Genomic DNA, 25,014 nt, shown 5'->3' on the forward strand with positions numbered 1-25,014 from the left:
ACAAGACCAGTCCCAACACTGATCCCTGAGGGACACCACTCGTTACTGGTCTCCAGCCGGACATTGAGCCATTGACCACAACTCTTTGCATGCAGCCATCCAGTCAGTTCTGTATCCACCAAGTGGTCCACCTATCAAATTGATGACACTCCAATTTAGAGACAAGGATGTCGTGTGGGACAGTGTCGAACACTTGGCACAAGTCCAGCTAGATTACGTCATCTGCTTTACCCCTGTCCATCAGTTCCATAGCCCTGTCATAGAAGGCCTCCAGATTGATCAGGTGGGTTTTCCCCTTAGTGAAGCCATGCTGGCTGTCACCAAGCACCTTGTTGTTTTTCATGTGCCTTAGCATGCCTTCCAGGAGAACCTGCTCCAAGATTTTGCCAGGCCCAGAGGTGAGACTGACTGGTCTGTAATACCCTGGGTCATCCATTTTCCCTTCTTTTGAAATTTTAAATTTGTATGATGGTAGTTTTCTAAATATGGCCTAACTTGGCAGCAGTAGAATCATGAAAGGCATGTTATAGAGTTATTGTATATTAGATATATGTCAGCAATATCCAAGGTGCAATGCTTGTGCCTTTTACAGGTGTAGGTAGACACCTGTATACAGATATTAAGCAAATCTAATACATGGAGTTTTTTTCCAGTTATTTTAGTTAATGTGCTACTTAACTAGTATTCTGCAATAGTGTGCCGTACTTGATTTTTTCTTTTAGATTACTAGGTTTATTCTTTCAGAAACGTTTAATGTTTAACTTGCCATAGGAAAGATTTACAAGAAAAATACAGTTAGAACAGTCAAATTACAAAATACAGGTTATGCCTATTGAAAAAAAACTAGTGTACACAGGTATGTCTATATAGAATTCATATAGCAGGAAGTATTATGTAAATGTTTCTGTACAAATTTAAATATTTCTGTACAAATGTAAATATATTTAATATAGCTTAATGGACTCTACACATCATGTGATTTCTAGAAGGCTGTTTAGGTACACTATGGCTTCTAGTTCAAATGTTTGGAAACAAGTATACTTCTTTCAGTGATGTCTTGCTATTTATTTCAAATAACATTGTAATGTTAAAGAAAATATTTTTTGCTGTTTGGCTTTGTTAACTTATAAATATTTCTGCTAACTTCCAATTCAGGATGTTTGTGCTTATTTATTTGTAATAGAAGAAAATATGTCTCATCTGATGTTGTGTAAAGTCTTATCAGCAGAGTGATTTCTTCCATTATTCCCGCTGTGTGCTGACAAGTTTTTTAGCTAATTTTTTACAAATTGAATTTCTGCTTTCTTTTAGCTGACAGCACGATCGCTGCCATCCATACAGTCTGATGAGCGCCTACAACCTTTGCTTAATCATCTCAGGTAACATAAACTGAAAACATGAATATATTCTTTCATGCAGATGAAGGTAATGCTGTTTTATTTACAGAGTTGTTTGGTTTTGTTTTTTTTACACACCTCATATGTGCCAAAACACCCTGACAGTATCCCTTCACCATAGCAAAAGCTTTATAAATCAGATGAAACATAATTCACATGAAACGTAATTTACAGAGCTAGCATTGCTTCTAAGTAACAGGAAAACATTTGTAGCTTTTATAAGAACTTTTTAAATAGTAGGTGCAAAGTTGTTAAGCATCTTTACAAACAAAACAAGATTCCAAATTACACTGCTCAGAGTATGGGCCCTCCCTGTTGCACATATTTTATGCTCTGTGGCCTTTTTGAAAGATATCACTGTCACTGAGAAATGGAATCCTATGTTGTTCTTTTGGTGGACATAAGGAGAGGGATGAACGTGTGAACTGTTAAGGTGCTCTGCAACACAGCTGAAATAGTTTGCCTCTCTCTTTGTAGTTATACAGTATATAGAAGCTTTCTACTTTCTTTGAATGTGTTTGGTGCTGAAGAGTAAGAAAACATACTTTTCTGATCTTCTTCGGGTTAAGCATAGATCTGGTCTCTTTCTTATATATGTGATTACTTTTTACCACTTTATATTGTTCGGGAGAGTTTTCTTGCTATGGTAGTATGAAGGAGGACAAAGTCCATACAATTACCAGGAGATACATTGGCTTAGAATCACTGAATAATTTACCTTGGAGTGAACCCCTGGAGATCATTTAATGTAGCTGCTACTCAATGCATATCCAGTTAGATCAGGTTGCTCAGGTATTTATTCAGTTGAAATTTTAATATCTCTAAGGATATAAATTTGCTTAAATATTGCATGTCAGTAATGAAAACTCTGTATTTAAACATATACAACTTTCTATTAAGATTGCTGAAATGATGTTGGATGAATTAGAAATTGAAACAGTGAGGCTCCATCATGATAGGACTGCCTTGGAATTAGGATGCAGGTCTAGTTAGCATTCTCTCTATTTCCTGTGCTGCTCTACTGCTCCCTACCCAAACCCTGATGTTTTATTTTGGTTTTAAAAAAAATATTTTTATTACATAGGAACAGCTTCATGTTTTGTTGCTTTTAGTGTATAAGAGAATAGGAAAAATAGTTTTGATTGTATCTCTGCTTACTTAAATATGATTAAAATTTGTTGAAGAGCAATGAAAGAACAAAAATATTGTAGGGTGTTACGTAGCTGGTTGGGTGACACTTCTGGATGCCTATAACCTTCTATTTTACCATGCATTTTACTGGGATTTTAAAAAATGCACCTCAGTGGCATACCTTTCTCCATTTAAAGGTAAAGAGCTATTAGGTTGGCTTGTTATAAATCGTGTTTCCTAGGAGTAATTGCTGAGAAATTTGAGATTTCTTTTGATACATCCTGCGCCTCTGTGCGAGCAGGACAACAGTCAAGCAATCACAGTTCTCTCTGTGCTCTTTTTTTAATATGGGAAAAGGGAAGGTTGTAACAAAAGCTGGTTTAACAGTGGCTACTTTAACAGGGATACTGCATTCATGTAAAAGGTATTTTTTGGCACATCCTTAGGCTAACTTGGGTATGTCACTGTCGTGGCTTAAACCAAGTCCCCCAACTCCCGGAGAGTTAGGAAGGAGAATCCAAAGAATGTAGCCTCCACGGATTGAGATAAGAACAGTTTAATAGCTAAGGCATAACACAGAATCACCACTGCCATTACCACTACAAATAATAATGATACAGCAAACAACAAGTGAAAAGAATACAACACCCCACCAGCCACCGACCCATAACTCACTCCACCCTGCCTGGCTGAGCACCGCGTGCTCCTTCCTCCATTTTCCCCTAGAGCTCCCCCCCTCCCGCCCTCTCTTTCCCAGTATCCATCCTGGGCATCACGTGCTATGGTATTGAATACCTCATTGGTTAGCCTGGGTCAGGTGTCCTGTCTCTCCTTCCTCCTGGCCTCCCCTCCTCCACCTGGCTGGAATAAACCTTGAACAAAAACACCCTCAAAACATGCTCAACCCATGACAGTCACCAACTAAAAAAACTATACAAATGTTTCCAAATTGCCTTTCTGGAAGTTCCTTTAAAATAGGCAAAATATATCAAACCTTACAACTTAAAAAACAAGCTCTGGCAGTGAACAGGCAGATGACCAGATAGGTCTTCTCTGGTATTTATTTCCGAGAATCTGTGATTTGCGTTTGCTTCATCTTGCTCATAAGAGAATATTAGTTGTAGCCTTTCCTCTACCTTTGTTGTGTGAATGCTTGCAGCGGTATTTATTTTTGGCATAGTCAATAGAGCTTTATCAGGGGAGCAAAAACTTTTGTTCGAAATGTATGAAAAAAGCATGTAGTTGAAGGTTACAGAGCGGTTTGGTTGTTAATATCCCACACATTTTTTAGAACCTATTCGTGTCTGCTTGTGATTTATTAAATAGCTAGTCCTCAGGAAAGGTCATTTTACTGTGGATTTTGTCCGTGTAGATATTTTAATCCATGCCCTTTTTTTTGAAATGGATGTAACATTATTTTGTAATTGGACTCTTTGGGACTAAGTACATATTTTATCTGTGACTTACGTCGTCTTTTTGTTCTATTCTGTTTCATTAGTACTTTCTAATATTAATTGTACTAGACAGAAAGAGAACTTTTAAAACTAAAAGTGTTAAAATATTTGATACAAGATTATGCTTATGGATTTCATTTGCGGGTTCCTTGAGCTCCTTGGGACAGGAATCCAACAGCTTAGCTGCTAAGGCCTCATGGCAGATGCTGGCCTCCTTATACCTCCATATGCCTACCACATATTTTGGAGGGATAAAGCATACTCTTTTTCAGAGCATCACCTTTGAAGACAGTTTGTAGGGTTCAGCTCTTTAGTGAGTGGTGTCAGGTGTCAAGAAACCTTGACCTTGTAAAGGTCATAAGCTACTATTCAATGTAAACATAAGGAAACTTTTATGAAAAACTTTTCCTATTTGCTTACCATGCTGAGAATATTTGACCTTTTCAAAGTCTGAAAAGTAGAAGAATTTCTTCTTCTCCCCCAACTTGACATTTAATTTTCTGTCCTTGCAGTAAAGTTTTCTACCAACTCCAGATGTAATGGTCAGCAAGAGTCAGAGAATATGTGTTATTAACAGTAATTTCTGAAGTCTTATTTTGTTCACCTATTGTGCAGGAGAACCTTTGTGTCTTCTCTTTGGACCTCCTCTTTACAGGCCAGTTCTTTCTGCGATTGCCTGGATGAAGTAGTTTTCTTTAGCTTAACAATTTTTTTCAATATTGGTATGATTATCATAAATATTGTAAGATACAAGCAGATGATCTACAGTGATTATGGTAGAGCAGCTTGTATCACATCCTGGGATGTGATAACTGACTGAATGGTCTGTTTCATAATGGGTTGTGTAAAAAGAAAAATACTTTGCCTAAGCAACAGCTGTTTTCTGTTGTTCTGTACTTCATTGTAATATTGAGGGACTGTGATTTTTGCCTGTAGTTTGCCTGAGTGATGCAGATCTGGTTCTACAAGGGAATTTAGATAATACTCTAGTAGGATCAGTAGTAATAGACATTACGCAAATACTTTTAAATATTTATCCATTGTTGTGTAATGAAAAAAAAATGTATTAAGTATAGTAAGCTTGCTTAGTGCTCCAGTGTGTGCCAGAAATAAGGCTAGAAGACAAATGAATGCATATATAATTAAACTGTTTGTACTGTAGTAAAATCATCTCTTAGCTCTATGCTTTTCACACTTTACAGCACTGAAATGTCACAAAATAATCTGTAGTACCAAGTATCATCATTTAGCTAAATTCCTTTTTCCTGGAATTAACCTCTATAAGCCTTTAGAAGATGTAAGAAATTATCTTTGTAAGTTAGTTGCAAAATCCCTCTTGCAAGGAGAAATTTGTTTTTACCTAGTCTTTGCTGATTTTTAGACAAGTATGCTTGTCTAAAATATTTGCAGCCCTTAACTGGTTAATTTCTTTCTAAATTTGTAAACTTAAAAAAGAAATAAAATTAACCGTTTCAAATGATGCTGTATTGCTTGCTTTATTTTTCAGCCATTGTTATGTGGGCCCAGATTACAGTGTGCAAAAGAACACAGGAAAAATTTCTCTAGACCAGATTGATGCTGTAAGTCCTCTGTGTTTACTGAGTTACATTGTATGTTCATATGTAACTTTTAAAATTTGAGTATTCTATGTACAGACAATATATAAAGCTTTGATCTTTATTGATTCGTGTTAGCTTTGTAACTCTTGAGTACTACTTGAATGAAATTGTGATAAAGTTTAAAATGGAGCAGAATTCACTGCAAATGCATCTAATCAGGCTTTAGGCTGGAGCTTAATTAATGAATTGCTTAGTTTGCTGCATAATTTTGTGTGCTTTCACAAATACATAACAATTATAAGCTGAATTTAACAAAATTTTCTTATTTAATAGTTTTGCAACCCATGATGTTTAGTTTATGATTATTGCATTGCAGTATTAGCCTTTTCAGTGCTCTTTTTTTGCCTTTTGACTTGAAGGTTTTTTCAAAACAAAGTAAATGGAATGGATTGTAAAATCACAGCATTGGTGCAGAGACAATTAAAACCACATTAAAACTTCTTTATCTGAACTTTAATAATTTGTGTTTTCAGTGTCCATCTTAACCATGGCAGCGTTCCTTCGTTAGTGAATTCCATGGCATGACTCAGATGCTAAAAGTAAAAACGCAAAGCCCAAGTGAACTTGAATGTTACATTTTTTTACATCCGAGATCTGGCTTTATGAGAAATGCTGTTCTCCAGGGAAAAAACCTGCAGATCATTTGCAGTGGATTTTACTTACATGTGTAGTTTTTCAAGATGTTTAGAAAAAAACCCCATGCTCTGACATGATTCCCAACTACTCTAAGAAAAGTCACCTCTAACAAAGATCACGTTGCCATTCCAGAAAGTAAAATAAAGAAGAAGAAAGAAACCTTGTAATGGAACTGTGGATATATTTTTCGTTACAGCAATTAAACTCATGTTACTTTCTAGTGTGTTACTACCACCTGAATTACTCTGTCCTTTGGATTTTGTTCTGGAGATAGTTATTGGCCGTGTTGGCTTGCAGACACACTTATGTTAGCATTGGTCCCAAGGCACTCTGCACATGTATATCTTTTCTTCCAGCCACTGGTTTGTTCAGGTGATGCCAACTAATAATCACAATCGACATATATCTGTCCTACAAACGAAACTATTAGTATGTCTTAAATACAAGTTTCTCTCTTTGACAGCTTTCTGTGAAATCATTCCCACTGTGCATGCGCCAGTTGCACAAAGCTCTGCGTGATAACCATCATCTCCGTCACGGGGGCCGTATGCAGTACGGACTGTTCTTAAAAGGCATCGGTTTGACTCTGGACCAGGCACTGGAATTCTGGAAGAAAGAATTTATCAGAGGAAAAGTGGATGCAGACAAGGTAGTTAAATGAAAAATATCTAAATATATGAATGTGAGGATGTAATGAACATGCATATTGTGCTATGTATTAGAAATAGATACTTCTTAAAAGTAGATAATTGGGCACAAGGCACAGTAATGTCTATGATTTTATTCATTTTGTTGGTCATCCTTCTGAAACCTGGGGATACAAAGCAAGCCACAAAGAGCCTTTTTATAGGTGAGAACTAGTAAGGTCTTACTTTACTACTAAATCATTAGGAAACCAATGGCCTTTATGAAATACATATGAATGTGACTAAATGAATTCATTAAGGAGTGACCATACACAGTACTATCTGAAAAGCAAGGTTAGCCTTTTTTGTTGGTTAATCAAAAAAATAATTGGACAGCTGTGTATGTGGTGAGCTTGTCTGAGCAAATTTACAGTCTAATAATAAAAGTAGAAACTGAAGGTGAGCGAAGACAGAATATTTTCTAGACAATAGTGAGAAAATGCTGTTCAGTGCAACAGAAGGTATTATTACGTATATTAGTCAATGACCTAACCCTTTCTAATATTACTGAGAGTACTGTGAGTGAGGAAAGTGTAACATATATGTGCTGTGTTTTTGAGAGTGTGAAAAATGTATGCTGTTTTTTGGAGGTTTGTGACCCATTCCTTACCCTGAACAAGCTAGGCAGAATTAAGCAGGCTTTTTCTCTCATCTATCTGTGATGAGAGAAAAAACACCTGGCCTATGGTATGTGTTAGAGCAAAAATTCCCAGACCTTATGGCAGTTTTGTTTGGATTGTGATACTTTGTGTTTGATGTTGTGAGATCTCAGCTTTCCAGAATGCTATGAAGTATTTTGTAGTGTTTGGTAGATAGTCTTTTGTCAACTTAGGTTCAGTGGGATATGGCTATTTATACAAGACATGGGGCAACAACTACTGCTTTTGCAATTCTCCATACAAGTATAAATACATTTTTGTGACGGCCAGCCACTAGAGGGAGACAAGATCACAAAAGAATAAGCAAATTTGATATAGAGATGTAAAACGGAAGTGCTTATGCTATACTGCTTTGTAGGTCTATACAATTATATTATAACACACTCTCCTCACCCCCGTGTGTTTAAATAAAAATGGAAAGAGGCACGTGGTAATCTGCAGGACATGACTATCCCCAGGGCAATTTGTAATGCATGGATAATGTGGTGGTTCTTTAAAACAACCTCCACCTCCTTAAAACCCCAGGAATATTTTCTTTATCAGTCACTTAGCTACATTTGGTTTTGGTATTTTACATTCTCATTTGTTTGAGTATTGGGGGTCGATTTTCAGCTAGATTTCTTTTTTTTCTTGCCCCCTTTATATTGGGTAATGGTGCCTAATATTTTGGGAGCATATTTTGATTCATAAATTAGAAAAGCATCTTTATTCTGTAATATTTTTTATTATAATTCTCTAATTAAATGTAGTTTGCTGTATTTATTCTTGAATTATTTTAAACTTTAAAAATCTGCAGCTTAGAGTGACATGTTGAACAGCAAGCCACAATACTTAACTTTATCTAAGAGATAAAGATATAATTGAAATTCCTCTATACAGATTAAAATCTGGTCTTTAATGGTACATCACTAGTACTGTAATGCAAATAGATGGCCAGATTGAATTCTCAATGTGTAAAGGCTACTACAAGACTTTAAGAAAATGTTTGCTGTCTTCTACAACGTATGTTAAAAAAAAGTAATAGAAGAGCAGCATATGTTACGTGTAAGCACTTATGCCCCTGAATTCTGTGGAAGTGTATGCATGGTAATAAAGCATTAATATAGTTAAGCATATTGCCTCTGCTTTCACTGGTTATCATGGGACTAGATAGTCAAGTTCTTGATTAAATTGTATTATTGTTAAACTTCTAATGAAATTAAATAATATTTTTTCCTTCCACCAGCAACTGTAAAAATTAGCTTCAGTAGAACCATTTACTGTCTGTATTTCTCTTTCATTACTTGGAAATTATCATTTCATACTGTAGTTGTAGTGAGATAGAACAAGTGAATTTTAAAGATTTTGCGTGAATCATTTTTATTCTGTACTGGCAAAATGACACTATTCATAACATTATTGTATGTTGAATGGCGATGCTTACAAGGTATAACTGAGCATAAAGAAAGTATTTTTTATGGTATATTTCCAAATGTTTTTTGTATTCTACAAAGTTAGCTCTTGAAATGAATTTAACAGCAGTCATTTAAAAAGTGATTTAATTGTCAGAAGAAACATGTAAATCTATATTTTCATATAGAAGCTCATTTTGCTGCCTAATTTTACAATTGAATTTGTATTTAAAGAAAAAGTTTAATGTAAGCTTGAAGAAAAACCAGTAATGTGCAATTGCTTATGAGGCTTTCAAGACAGTAGGTGGTTGAAGTGAATCCTAGGCACGGAGGCTTGAAGCGAAAATTAATCTTTGATTTGAATTTTAACCCAAAAGGCTAAGGAAAAGGACCCTCAGATATCACTGTTCCCGAGTTCTTTTGTATGGTTTGGTTTGCATTTTGTTGAGTGTTTTGGTTTTTTTAGTATAGTCCTTTATGGCAATTCTTTGAACAGCCAGATCTATGAAATCCAAGTATTTGTGCAAAAAGTGTGAAATGACTCAACCAAGATGCCACAGCTCCACTATGGCAAAGAAGCTGAACAGCCTTTGCAACAGTGATACACTGAGCACCAAGTTAAAAATGCCCAATGGTCTGAGGTCATGTTAGTTTCCAGAAATCAGCTTGATAACAGTGCATCAATCATCAGGAGTTCTACTCCTTTCATACAGCTTCATTAATGTTTTATTTTTTTTTAATTTTTTATATAAATTAAAGCTGGGAGTTTACCATATACGTTGTTCAAATGGGACATATCCATTGTTAAAGGTGTGTCGTGTTTTAAACTAAATCTGCACAGTTCCCTCACTCCCGGAGTCCCACACGCTCCTTTGTTTCCCCCCCCCCCTCCCACCTTCCCACTCCCGGAGGGATGGGGAGGAGAGCCGGAGGAATACAACTCCCACGGATTGAGGTAAAATCAGTTCAGCAATTGAGGTATAACAGAAATCACTACTGCTACCACTAACAAATCAATGTTAGAGGAAATAAACAGGGAAAGAGAATACGATAACACCCGCTGACACGAGCCCAGCCCAGAAGAGAGAGCTAACCCCTCCCCCACTGGCCAGCTTACAGTTCCCTCCCCGAGCCCAGCCCGGAGGAGATTTAACCTTTTCCCTTCCGACCAGTTTCCAGTCCCCTCCCCGAGCAGTATGTGCTGTAGTATGGAATACCTCCCCAACTAGCCCAGACCAGGCGCCCTGTCTCTCCCTCCTCCCTGGCAGAGCATGAGCTACTGCTGAACCCATGACAAGGTGATATTCATGTGAAGAGAGATGACTGCTGAGATTGATTAGTTGGTGTGATCTTGCCTGAAGAGTTGCTTTTATATGTTAATAAACAATATGCAGAAGAAGTGTTTTGAATGAGTGTGTTTTATAGTGAAAATTCATACGACTAGGCATGAGAATTAAAAGCATGACTTGAAGCCATAAATGCATGGGTTGCTGTTGTTGCTTGCATCTGAGTCAAGCTGAATTAATACTGCTTTCTTGTTGGTTGTAGCTGGAGAACAATTTTGTTTTCCTTTGGCCATGGTAATTTGCTAATAAGAAGCAGTGAGGAGTTGGACTCAAATCCTGAGGACTTGCATTTTAGATAGCCATTATTCTTCCCATTTGGTTCCATATGAATGGTTAAAGCTGAGCCTGAAAACTGGGATTTTTTTACAAAACCTCTGTAGTCTGGCCATGGAGTTTAGCTGAATGACAATAAACTTCCTTTACCATTAAAATTGGGTTATTTTTGACATTAAATGTATCACAGTATGTATGTTAAGTCTATGCAAGATTCTTGCAATCATATGTTATCATTTTCATTAAGAGTTCTGTATTATAGATGGGCATTTGTCCTTTGTATCCTGTGCTTACTACCATTCTTCTCTCTTGTGGAGCACTTGAGAATTTGGAAACATTCGGATGAATACTGCTGGCATATTATTGACTGCATGGTTTGATTTCTTCAATTTTCTTGTATACATATTGACCAAAGCAGTGGGAAGGAGATGGGTAATGAATTGTGGAGGTGAGAGGACTGAAAAAGAATGCTCACAGTGGTTGCATTTGGTTGTATTCCAAGCAGTATGGTGCTTAGGGACATGGTTTAGTGGTGGACTTGGCAAGTGTTAGGTTTACAGTTGGACTCAATGATCTTAAGCATCTTTTCCAAGCGAAATGATTCTATGATTCTATGTAATGATTACTGAAAAGGTACTGTTAACTTATAGATTTATATAAACATATATCTAATAAATGTGTATGTATTGTGTATGTATATGTATATATAACTTGTACATGATTTAATTGTATTCAGAAGTTTAAAAAATTGGACTATATAGTGCAGGTGGTGCATAATGTACTATTGAATTCAACTAGTTCACTTGGGTGGTATTTAAATTTAAAGGTAGAATATTCACTGGTAAAGAGATGCCCTCCCACCCCCAGAAAAATTAATGATGCTTTTTAGTGTCCATTAGCCATTCCCTTCCCACATATACTCACCCTCCCCAGTGGTAGATGCTGCATCAATTCCCTGTACTTTTTGGCAGGGGAGTAATCTGCAACTTCACTTGGTACTGTTTTCTTTCAGTGTCAGTTAGAATTTTGTTTTGCCTGCCACACTTGGAGGCCTGAGCATTAGAAGGAATAAACCCAAACCAAACCCTTACTTTTTTACCCTTTTTACTTGTAAAGCATATATTTTATTTTAAGACAACGTTTGCATGACCTTTTAAACCCAAGGTTCTTACTGGCTTATCAGTAAAGGATACTTAAGAGAAAGTGTCTTTGGGACATAATTATGTAGATTTAAGAGAATTATGTAGTTTTAATTATGCCCTGTAGCTAATGTAGACACATATTAAACTTGGTCATGCTTCTGTGTATTCCCCTCTGACACTTTGTTTTCTTAGGCTGTAAATTACTAATCAGCATCTCAGTGTACCTTAGTTGTCTAAGTTTACTGAATAGTGACAAGAATCTGTTTCACTATTTGTCATTTTCTATTTTTTTTTAATATGACAGCATTTTTGTTACTGAAACATTGGTGTTTTTTTTAAACTTAAAAATGCTATTTTTTGTGTAATAAATTTGAAATTTTAAAGCAGTATTTCTTATATGAAATGGAAATGGTATAAAACCATTGTTTTTCACCATATTTTTGTTTTGTGGGTGTTATTCAAATATATATCAACTGATGATGATGTACTAGAAAACAAAATAATTTAGGCTGTGATATAGTTGGAGGTTATTGTGTAGGCACATAAATACTCTAGGAATCACAGTAATCGCTATGGTACAAGTGTGTGTTCTTTCACTCCAAACATTATTGCTTTTTCAGTTGCTACCAGATTTCTCAATTACGTTCTATGAAAACTGTAATACTCCAATCTTTGTTGTGAAGCCAGAGTTGTGGTGGTGTTTTCCTATGATTATTCACTTTGAAGTACTTCAGTTTATTCAGCCTTTCTTTAACCTGTATTTGCTCTTCCTTTTGATTCTCAGTTTTCATCATCTGACTTATAAAGGAAAATTTTGGATGGTCTTTCAGCATGTGGCATGTCTTAGGGACATAATCTCTCTTCCAGGATATTAATTGCACTGCTGGCATAATTATAGTAAAGTTTTTTTAACTATACTTCTACAAGAGAAAGAAATAGGATCAGTTTCCATGGTTGTTACGTATTAAGCCCTGAAATCTGTACAGTGTAATCTGATGCACTGACAAGAATGAAAGCAATAAATATCTTTCCTGTATTAAAACTAATTTAGGTCAGAATTGGCTCTCTTATGACTTGTTTTATTCCCAGCACCACACATTTTATTTCCATACTGTATATCTTTTTAAAATTGCATGTATAAAAAAGGATGGTACAGCTAGACCTTAAATTTTCTAAAATTTCTTTCATAGCCTTGAACCACTTGTCAGACTTGCACTTTATTATTGCTGATAGTAGAAAGACTGTGTACTTGTCAGCAGAGTTTCCTGTTTTATTAGCCATCACAGCAACAGCAAGTAAGTCCATGGCATTTTAAGAAAAGTAGTAGATGGTTATGCCTATACAGTTGCCAAATTTCTAAGTTCAGCAAATGTGAAGTATCTGAGTGTCACCAAATATGGTCTTTAGCAGGCTTTGTCAAATACCTTCTTAACTATACAGCTCTCTGTAGCCATCTGCTGAAACATACCTGCTGTATGTTGCCACACACACCACCAGTAATGTATTTAAGCTCTTCAGCTGTTTACCCCAGATTCTAAGTCAGAGGTTAACTGGTTTTGAAATTAATCTTTGTCTTTTTATTACTTTCCAAGATGAACTGAATGACATAGTGGGTCTCTTCCAGATGTTTTCCTATGCTTTTTGAACAGAAAGGTTTTGATGGAATAGTTATTTATCTTGATATCTGAAGTATCTGAAGGGGGCCTACAGGGATGCTGGGGAGCGACTATTCCTTAGGGAACGTAGTGACAGGACAAGGGGTAACGGGTTGAAACTTAAACAGCAGAGGTTTAGACTGGATATAAGGAAGAAATTCTTTACTGTTAGGTTGGTGAGGTACTGGAATGGGTTACCCAGGGAGGCAGTGAATGCTCCATCCCTGGCAGTGTTCAAGGCCAGGTTGGATGAAGCCTTGGGTGATATGGTTTAATGTGAGGTGTCCCTGCCCATGGCAGGGGGGTTGGAACTAGATGATCTTAAGGTCCTTTCCAACCCTAACTATTCTATGATTCTATGATATAATAATTTGAAAAAAAGATTTTAAAATTATTTTATTAAATGTTAGATTTCCTGTAATCATATGAACTCTCTTCCCAAACAAAGCCCAGAATCCTGTATACTTTACCTTCTCTGATAACATCCATGTAATTGTTGTAACATCATATAGATGTCATATTCCATCTGTCTATGTTCAGCCAGTAAGTCGTGTCTGTATTTCATATTCAGTCATCCAGAAAAACAGCATGTTGTATCAAATGTGCACTCTGCTGATATACTGCATAGGCACAATGTAAATAAAAATATAGTTTTACTTTTAGAATTGATTTAACATTCTGCTGCTGTCTTTGAAATCTATGGAATCTCATGAATAAATACAGGACAGCACTTTTATATGTTATTTGGGCTATGCACAACTTATGTTTCAGAAATTTAATACATTGATTTAGGTTAGGTTGTGATTTTATATTGAACTGTACAATGCTATTTAGTTGTGAAACTGAAGTCTGCATAATGTGGTATGCTCTGAGCTTTTCCTGTTCCCTTTGCCCCTTCTTAAGTCCACTTACACAAGGAGAAAAATTAAATGCCCCTCAAACAGCTAGCAAAAGCCAGGGGTCCTTATGGCAAGATCTGTTGTTTAAATTCTTTTTTTATTTTTCTAATTTATCTGCTTAATGGAGTTGGGTTTGGGGCATGAGAACTGGAGCAACACCAGTGAAACTCAGGAAATGTTTGTTGTGGTTTTTTTTAAACAGGAGAGATTGAGCTGTATTTAAGATTAATAACAGTAGTTGGGTTCTTCCATGTTTTTTCTTACAGAATTATTTCCCTGTTTTTAGAACCTAACAGCAGACACTAAAAAATGAGGTATATGTTCCTTCGGAGACAGTTCAGAGCAGTCTGGCATTAGAGCTTCTTTATTTTTCTGTTTGCATTTCCTCTGCAGTGAAGTCGTCTTTTAATCCACGATGAGTTAACAAAAGTTAAAGGGTGTGTGTGTGTAGTTTTGTGTGTTTTAAAACAAGCTTTCCTCTGTTGAATTCAGAGAGACTCTTGTCATGGTTGCATTCTAGAGCTCAAATATGTCTTGATTACAGTGCACTCTGCTTAAGATAGGGTATTAAAAGGTCTTTATATGTAAGCAGTTCTTATTATGACAGCAAGGGCCAATATGTGTTTTTCTGTTCTTCTGTTTCCTTTGATCATTGTCTTAAAATATGATTGTCTTTTATCAAATCATGCTGTTTGGAGAGCTCTAATATCTAGTTTATTGTGTGTTCAAAAGGGTTGACAAACATCAATTATCTGTATACAGTTTTGTGTTTTAATGCCTTGGTTTTTGTCATTCTTTTATAACTGCATTGAAAATGTTAAGATTACATGTTTCAAGAGTAGACATAAGGAGTACTTATCAGTCTAAGAGCATATTAATTACTCAGCCTCCTTGTAGTTTCATTTTAAGAATTACTTGATTTTTTCCAATGATCAATTTAGCTATAAAATTAATTTATTTTTTATCTGCACTTAACACAGGAGATTTGCTGGTATCTTGAGACATTATGTAATTGTGTTCTGACACCAGTCCTTGTCTAAGAGATTTAACCACATCTAGTAAAAGGCAATTTTTTTTTGCCACAATTGTATCACATCTTGATAACTGTCCCTTGGATCGGTTAAATGGATATTCTCCAACCCAAGTCACTGTATCTCTTTGAGTGATGCTGATGATTCTGCAAATCTGAGGCGTAGAGGCTTGGGTGACATTGTTTAGTGAAGGTGTCCCTGCCCATGGCAAGGGGGGTTGGAACTTGATAATCTTAAGGTCCTTTCCAACCCTAACTATACTATGATTCTATGAATCTCTTGGACTTTACTGTATTTCATTACTCATTTAAATGACTAGGTTGGGTCAGTCATAGAATTCTAATCAATGAGGACTACTGTGCTGGTTTGCATCTAAATTTCCAGTGTGTACTATGGCTGCTTGGATAGCTTTGTTTTCTGGTATGCTCTTTCTCCTTCCTTATCAGGAAAACTGTTATTACTAGAATTCAGGAGCCTGTTATGCCAGACTGTTAAGTAACAATGCAACTTTCATATGAAGACAGCCTGAGAAAGTTAGGGCTGTTCAGCCTGGAGAAGAGAAGGCTGCATGGAGACCTCATAGCAGCCTTCCAGTATCTGAAGGGGGCCTACAGGGATGCTGGGGAGCGACTATTCCTTAGGGACTGTAGTGATAGGACAAGGGGTAACGAGTTGAAATTTAAACAGCAGAGGTTTAGACTGGATATAAGGAAGAAATTCTTTCCTGTGAGGGTGGTGAGGTACTGGAATGGGTTGCTCAGGGAGGTGGTGAATGCTCCATCCTTGACAGTGTTCAAGACCAGGTTGGATGAAGCCTTGGGTGATATGATTTAGTGTGAGGTGTCCCTGCCCATGGCAGGGGGGTTGGAACTAGATGATCTTGAGGTCCTTTCCAACCCTAACTATTCTATGATTCTATGATAACACATTGCACTATTTTCTGTGAAGTGGAAATATCTGGGGTGTGAACTGGAGCTGAGAGTAGTGGCTCTCTTAAATCTCTTCCAATGTCCAGTTGGCTGCCACTTTGGCATATTGCAGTCTGGTCTTCTGATGCCTATGCTCACCCACAGCTTTAAGATGCTGTGACAGGCTAGTGAGACTAAATCCTGTGTCAGTGTACAGTCTAAACCTCATGTCCCAGTCCTGTGTTTCACTTCTGGTTCGTCTTATAGTCAGAGTCCAGTTGGATACATTTCAGGATTCTTCACATAGTGGCAACATGTGTGACATCAGTTTTCTTTCCCATTTCTTTCCCATATATTTAGGTTTTTATTGTACATGCTACTCTAGGTTGTGGTATATGCTACAATATTACAGAACATGAACTGTATGAGACTGTAAACATGTTCAAATAAAACTATAAGAACATCATTTGAGTGCACTCTTCTTCAGAGTGTTGATAGAGCCTGGAAAAGCAATAGGGATTTAGTTTTTGGACTTAGCTTTGAGCCTATAGCCAGTCTTCATCCATCTTCTCTGGAAACCTGTAATATGTCCACAGCAGTAAATGTGTAAGTATGGATTTCTCCCAGTTCTGATACAGATTTACTGAGGTTCTTTTCTCCTTGGTATACATGTTCTTTACACTAGGATTCTAAGCTGCCATTATGATCAATAGACATCTAGCCTATACAGTCAATAGTGTCTGGAGAATGATTTCTTTAATTAGCCTCTGGATGCCTATGTTAGGGTAAATTGAATTGCTCCCCAGACTTCTTGGATTGCATTGACCTGCATTGACAATAATGGGAGATGTCCGAATTTAGATGTCTGGAGTTGAATCTTATTCTTATGGATGCATACAGTTCGTTACTGTTCTGTTTAACTTTCAGTCGTTTTATTGTACCACATGCCAAATTTCTGTCTACTTTGCAATCTGTTTACACTCTTACATCTCTTTCAGTGATAATGTTTTCTGTGTTCTCCTTTGCCATTGCATTTTTTTGAACCTCCTATTTTCTCTCTGCAACTTCTGATGAAACGAATAGCCCCATTAATTTACTTCTTACCTGAAAAGATACACTTCCAAGTTGCATCAGTTGACTTCTCTGGATACTGAAATGTGAGAAACAGCAATTGAAAAACATCATCTTAAAATTCTGAAAGGCATTGGTGTACTTGTAATTGATGGAGTACCAGAAATGCAGTGTGAGTTTTGTTCCTAATTGGATGAGTTTCCTTGCTTGAAGAATTGATTATCGGAATTTCTTTTAATATCAAACTTTCTAAATGAGTATGTTACAGAGTAAATATTAGTAAAGGATTCAGAATTGTTCTCTGATATTAGAAAGGCTTTTCTTAAGAGCTCCTTTAGACTGTAGAGTGGTCTGCATAAATCTGTTGAAGATAACAGTAAAGTGGTTTATTGAGTGTTCATTTGTTATTTGAAAGAAAATACCAATATATTTTTATAGATACCTAAGAAAAGCATGGTATCTTTGATGGTGCTGTCAAATATTGCCATTTTAATGCAGCTGCTTTAATTTTTGTCTAAAATAAGATTTACTATTTATTATAAACAAAGCAGCAGAAGTTCTCATCATCTATTCAGTGTTAATTACCATCAAAAATACATTTTTTTTGTTATAATTTCCAGGTTCCTTATAATTCTTTATTATAATTTATAAACATGACTGTTTATGTAGTTGTTTTATTTGAAATTACAGATATTTGCATCTCTCTGTTCAGCAACACTCTGAACTGCCAGCATGCAACTTTCAATATTTCCAATGAGATTGTGTATTAACTTGTTAGTGGAATTCTGATATGGGTGAAATCAGTCACTCACAATCTGATTTTTATCTTCACTCTCTCAGTTTTTTTCCTTTTTTTTTGGGTTATGTCACTCAAAGAAAATTTTGAAGTAGGTTAAGCAAATATTTAGGAAAAATAATGATTCTTGGGAGTGTCAAAACAGTGATATTCCTAGATACACAGCCTTTTCATCGTTTGCTACATTTGTGATTTTTTTTGAAATAGTAAAGATATCAAAAAAAATTACTAGTATAATTTGTGGAGTGCTATGTGAAATGACTTAAGCATTGTAATCCCATAAAGTAGTAGAAGATTGGTGCAGTGTAATATGGAAAGGATTTATTTTTTTTCAGATGTATCTTTTTATCAAAGAAAAATGCTGTATATGTGATATTATTCCAAGAATGTAGGATATTATGCTAAGGGAATCAGATCTGTAAAAATAACCTTTAAACAAAGACTGCTGCATAGTTCTGTAATCACAAAGGCATTTCAGTTTTTCAGAAGTAGAAATGAATCACGTATTACAATAAAAATTGCATAGTTTTTTTTTTCTCCTTCTACTGGCGAGCATTAAAATCAAGTCAGAATTTTATGTGCTCTTAGTTTTTGTTTAAAGTCATTTTTGTTGTAGCTTTAACCTTTATGACCCCCTTTCAAACATGAATTGAGATGTTTCTGACCATGTGTTTCAAAATGCATCTACTTCTTTTTCAGTAAAACGTACATGAAACATCAACAGACTAAAAGAGGTATTGATAACTTATGCAGAAAGAAATACTGCAGTGTCTTGAAGTAGCTAATAAAATTGTGTATAGATGACCAAGTGTGTGCCTAAGAAAAACTGTGTTTTTCTGAGAGGTGGCTTTAAGATCATAGAGTTACAGAATGGTTTGGATTGGAAGGGACCTGACAGATTATCTAGTTCCAACCCTCCTGCCACGAGAAGTACACCTTCCACTTCCAGGTTGCTCAATGTGTTGTGCTGCTAATTTGATGCCGTGTCTTAAGACAGAAGATGTCCTGCTGTAGTTTATTTTATGCTTCTGCTTCAAAGTCTTAGTCCATGCAAATATGTGGAGAAATAGTGTACATGAATTGTATCTTGGGCTGAGTTATATTAAGGCAATTTGGGCTACTTTAGATAACAGGTGCCATTGTTGTATTTTTGCGTGCTGGGGTAGCCCAAAAACTAGCTCATTAGCTGCGCAGCTTACACTCATGTGGATAGTATACAAGGAGTTTGATGAAAACTTTTCTGATTTTCTCATGCTGGATGGAATCATCTTCAGGGCAAAGCAGTTCTTGCCTCATGTGGCTTGGAAAACCTGAAATTGGAGGGGAAGAAGCTTTTTGTACTTAGTGTGAATTGGTCTGTAATCACCACCACACAATGTATTGGAATTCTCCAGCTCAGTTTTAGTTGGTGTCTCTGATCTGTGCCTTTAAGGCAAAAATCGTGCTACAGGTTGAGAATTTAGGATAAATTAGAACTTCTTGTTGACAGATAGAGAAGCATTTACTTGTGCTCCTAAATGATACCTGTGCTTGGGAAAAGATAATCTTAAATTGAGGTGCTTTTAATAGTGAGCTTAAAAAAGCAAGCTGCTAGGAAAAAGATATGCCAGCTAAGCAGCGTCAACAGTATTAGTTTGAGCAACTGCCTAGGAAATGGATGAAAAAGTGAAAAAATTACTTCAGAAGATACACAAGTGTGTGTGATAAATTTATGAATTGAAAGCTGTTATCCATACAGGCTCAACAATTTTAGACAGGAAATTACCCAATGACTGTTTAAAAAGAAGGTGTTAAACCATTACTTCTTTGAATTTTGCAGAGTTGGAACTAATCTGGTGGTCAGCCAAGAAGCTAGACAAAATTACTGCCATCATTCTGCTTAGCTGTTAGACTTTAAATAAATAAATCTCCCAGGACTGTAAGGAATAGATGCATAATAATTTGCACAAGTATATAAAAGTACTAAAGCATGAAAAGTTTTGCGGAAGTGCGAGCCTGAGCGTACAAAGATCTGTCAGCAAATTATTTTCCACCCTAACATACATGCTGAATGTCAGAATTGATAACAAAATTTATGGAGGACCTAGTTCTGTTTCCAGATACTAATCTGCAAATATGACAATAAAGTGATATAAGGAAAGTAACTCAGTCATGACATACTTATTCCGTAGTCACTGGAATGCCTTGGGAATGTTGTTTGTTATTGTTCTCTTTTGAAAGTGTATTCAATTGTGTCAAATTGATAATTATGAGGTACGCATGATCCATCCATCCCTGCTTCGTCTGATAAAAGCTTTTCTTCAAAGAAGAGCATATACCTGCCAAATGGTCCATTTGATGCACATCCTCATTCCATATCCAAAGATACTCTGTGCATTTATATGATCAGAATTTATTGAAAAAAAGATTTCCTTAGATTCCTATCTGGAATGTAGAAATCTGGCATCAAGCTATACCAGTTGTAAATGGATAGTTTATACATATTTTAATGCACTTACACACTGATTTATAACTTGGATATCTTCTAGTGAAAGTTGTCTAACACAGTATATTAAACAGATACAGGGCAAATTGACTGGCATTAGTCTGATACTCATGTGAATATACTACAGAAAAGCAAAATATAAGTTTCTTGCTATAGCAGACTCATCTCTACCCAGTGAGCTGTCCCCCAGCCTCCTTGATTCTGGCTTTAGACTACTGGTTTAGTCCCACTAAACAGTGCTAAGAGATTAGTTTTCTTGTAGGGAGAAATCTTAGAAAGCTTTGGTGTCGCTTGTTCCAGGATACCCAGGATCATTATTAGTACATTAAGTACCATACATTTGTCCCCTTGGTTCATTTCAACAAACACTGATGCACAGCAACTCAAAGTTATTCACCTGTCATCAGCAGTGCATTTCAGACTTGGCATCACGTGTGTTCTACAGCCATGCTTGGAGGAAAGAGAAGTCCTGAAAATACTTTGTATCTTCAGGGATCAAGCTAAAGCTTGCAGTCTTTTAAAACAAAATTTCACACTGCTGCTAATCCCAGGATTTGCACATTCCAACATCAATGACAGATGTTGATAGAGATGTTCTTAAAGGGTTCTCTTTGCCTCAGCTTCTTGGCTTTGGTATTTACCAGTTCATTGCTTTAACAAGACATATTTCTTGATCCTTTTCTCCCTCATCTAAGCCGTGGCCCATCCACCCTGCACATAAATTACAAATGCCTGTCAGCATTTGGAAACTCAGAGCTAAATAGAAGCAAAATAACAGATAGCTGAGAAGTGGGCCATACAGTTAAAAAGTTGCAGAGAATCCCTGCTCTCAAGTTTTACCAGCAGTAGATAATAAGTTGTATAATGACGTTGCTTTAACACTACTGGTTTATTGTAACTGCCAGTAAGTTTTCATTGATATTTAGCTCAGATTATGTTGTGATATAAATGCATTGCCAGCTTTTCTATGATAATAGAAAGATTTTTTTGCTTCCATATTCTTTTGTCTCAGTGGAAACCGTCACACAGAGTGCATGGGAAATATACAGATGCCTGCAGCATCATTATTTTTAAGCAAGTTCATATCAGGCTTCAATAAAAACCTCAAAAGTTCTTACGGGGCAAAAAAGTGACTTGTCAAATAACTTAATATGAGTTTTGACCCTTTGGAGTGTTTTACCATAATAACCTTATAGCAAATTGCAGTTAGAGTACACCGTAATAGTAGTTTTATAGGTTTTTAAACTGTTTTTCTGAAATAGTTTCAATCCAAGCAATTTATAACGCAGTTAGAATGACCCTCCAAACATCTACATGCATGGTGTGTGCTGTGTGTAATTTGCTTATTTTGTTCAAGGAGCTGTGAAAATCCTACCACTTCAGTTTGGGGTGTTAGAATAAATAGGAAGGGACAGTTCCTTACCTCTACCTTGTTTCTATATATTTCCAACATGTCTAATAATACCTTGGTGCTTTTGGTGGCAAAAGGGATTGCTTCTGAGGGGGACTGTAATCTGTGCACGTCCTAGAGTAATGACATTAGGAAATAATGAGTGATTATTAAGTTCATCTGCCAATGTACAGAAAGGGCTGTGCCAGAGGATGTATTTTCTGAAATGAAATACTGCAATTCATGGTTTCTGTCCAACGAGGATGACCACACAGCCTGTTGGGTATTGGTCCTGCTAAAACTTTGTTTCCTTGATCAGTATTAAGAAATGCTGAATCACAAGAATGAGAGCTGTTATTAAAGCACGTAACTGTGCATGTAGTAACTTGCACCATGTAGCTATGTTACTCTCTGCCACTGTGAAAACTCTTGAGATGCAAACAGGATTACAAGAAAGCAATGCAAAAATATCTAACCCATCCCAAAGCTGTGTTACTATGTAGCTGTTGTTTCTATTTACTGCAAGAGCTGCTTCTCAGCATAAAATAATGAGTTAGGTAGTAAAAATAATTTCTGTGGGTGTTAAGGCAAGTGATATGAAAAGCATAGCTCAAGATTTTGGTATACAGACATGTTAAAGAGGGGTGTTAATTTTCCAGTAAACTAAGCAATACATCCTGAAGCACTCAAGATTTGCTTTTCCCTTACAGAAAAATAATCTAACTGCTTGCTCAGATGTCCTTTGTTAATCAAATGAAATACGCTCTCATTTGTTTTTAGTAAAAAATGAGGAAAGATTCCACAGATTCTGGATGGAAGAATAACTGGCTGTGGGATTCTAGACTCCATCTTTAGTTAGCAAGTTCACTCAGAGGCTGTGAATCTTTGTATTTGATGTTTTCTGCTGCTGCTTGCCCTTCTAAGAGGGCAAGGGTACCTGTTCTCCTGTAATTTCCCAAGTACTTGCACATATCTACAGATCATGATACAGTCTTACTCTTCTTTCTAATGAAGAGTTTGCAAGCCCAGCTCTGTTGCTAGCAAAAATGCTGTTGATTTACTATTCCTCCAAACAGTTTTTTTCTCTCCTAAGCCAAAATGTTGACTTGATAAGAACATTCCTACGCGTTGGGTCCTGCCTGTGGCTATGCTGGAAAGCACAATGCTATGTATTTATTCTGTCTCTTTCCTGTGTTTGTTCAGAGCTTTGGATGTCTTGAACCTTATTTGGAATGAGTGTTGAATGTTACTCTTCTTGATATATTGACTTTGATTATGACTAGCATCTTGACAGAGAAGTTACTTTTTTACCTCTTGAACCAGATGCAGTTTAGAATTTTATTCTCAAAGGTTGTGTATATTTTTATACATGTTCATTATGTATTTGCATGTTAAATTATAGATTTTCAATTACATTTTTCAGAAACATTAAAGTGTTCTATAGGAACTAACTTTTCTACTAGGTATATGAATATACTGAATTACTCTTTGGAAGGCCAAAGGCCAAACAGAAAAATGCTTTTACATGTCAAAATGAGAGTATCCTTGAAGCAGTAGTGCTGCCAGTTGTATGCTTGAATGATTTTTCTTAGTATATTATCTTGTCTTATAAAATACCAGAGTACAGAATTATTTTAAAGTGGTTTTGGAGAAAAAAACAAATTCTTCTGGTAGTTGTTTATATTCAGATGCAGAACTTTGTATAAGGTTAATGCCAAAATTTTGAATTGAGCAAGAGCAGAGTTTTATTCACGTACTCTCATAGCTTTTTTGAGGAGAAGAGAGTCTGAGGATGTGTAATTTTAAATATGATGCTTCGTTATCTTATTCCATTTGGGGTTTTGTTTTGTTTTCAGGACTAGCAGTACAGTATTTGAACAAATGTTTCTTGATGTCTTATAGTAACTAATGTATGTTAGATTGCCTGATTCTATCTACTACAGAATTTCTGTCACCTGTTGCCACTTATAAAAAAACATGAACTCGTATCATTGCATGTTCTCCACAGGACTTATCTAAAATGTTATATTGATAGTACTGTATTCAGCTGCCAAGATAAATATCTGTTTACATCTGTATTACTTTAGAGGATTTCATTTTATTGGAGGAGCTGATAATCTATCACTAGACAAAAGAGATTTGCTAGAATATTTCTCTTTTGTACAAGTGAAGTGTACTCTATTTTAGAATATAAGGAATTGAACTTCAGTGTTGAAACAAAGTATAGATGAAACATTATGCTTTGGGAGAATAAGAATATGAACCTGAGTAAAAAGAATCTATATTTCTGGTGTTTGCCCTGATAAAGCAATCAATTTATGATTTTAAAGTGCTGTGTTATCTCCACTTACTAACATCATGGGGTTCAAACCTGTGATCTTGAAATTATTTTATCTTTGAAGTGATTACTGCATCAGCTGAAAAGACTTTAGATTACTTCTCATGATCACTTCTCACAACACATGTATGTGTATACCATGTAGCGCAAAAATCAAAGCTAGCAGCAAGTAACTAGGTTTTGATTTTTCTCAGTTTGAATATGATTGTAAGATTTATTTTGTTGTCCAGTATTTCTGTTTACAGAGCAAATAGAATCACTGGCACAACATGCAAGAATTCTTTTGCTTTTATTTAGTTTGACAAAGGATACGCTTACAGCATTCGCCACAACTATGGAAGAGAAGGGAAGAGAACTGATTATACCCCATATAGCTGCATGAAGATTATCATGTCCAATCCACCAAGTCAAGGGGATTACCATGGTGAGTTCTTTGGGGAGAGAGGGGAAGTTTAAAACCAGCATAAAGCCTTGGTTAGAGAGTTACTTGCTTCTGTAGTCTTTTAAATTACATGTTTAACTTCAAGGCCATAGTGGTCTTGCACTGTTCTCTTTAGATCACACTGGATAGCTCTTTTTCTGTTTTTCTAGACATTGAGTGCAAGGGACTTTAAGTGAACAGATGCTGTAAAAAGTGACCAGTTAGAGGTGTCTTGAGATTAATTAAATTGTGCAGAAATTCTGAAGTTTGCTAGGGTACTTTAAAT

The 25,014-nt window shown here is 36.1% G+C and overlaps 1 protein-coding gene across 2 annotated transcripts in view; it reads left to right on the plus strand.

Moving 5' to 3' along the window:
• Window positions 1-25,014, plus strand: part of PRIM2 (DNA primase subunit 2) — a 107,442-nt gene that overhangs the window by 67,804 nt on the left and 14,624 nt on the right. For both annotated transcript variants that reach the window (XM_034061243.1, XM_005153184.4), the window contains 4 exons: window positions 1,312-1,379; window positions 5,490-5,562; window positions 6,701-6,886; window positions 24,605-24,731. In XM_034061243.1, the coding sequence (XP_033917134.1) occupies window positions 1,312-1,379; window positions 5,490-5,562; window positions 6,701-6,886; window positions 24,605-24,731 (454 nt within the window). The remainder of the gene's footprint in view (window positions 1-1,311; window positions 1,380-5,489; window positions 5,563-6,700; window positions 6,887-24,604; window positions 24,732-25,014) is intronic.

This window comes from Melopsittacus undulatus, chromosome 3 (genome assembly GCF_012275295.1).
Source record: "Melopsittacus undulatus isolate bMelUnd1 chromosome 3, bMelUnd1.mat.Z, whole genome shotgun sequence".
Taxonomy (NCBI): Eukaryota; Metazoa; Chordata; class Aves; order Psittaciformes; family Psittaculidae; genus Melopsittacus; species Melopsittacus undulatus.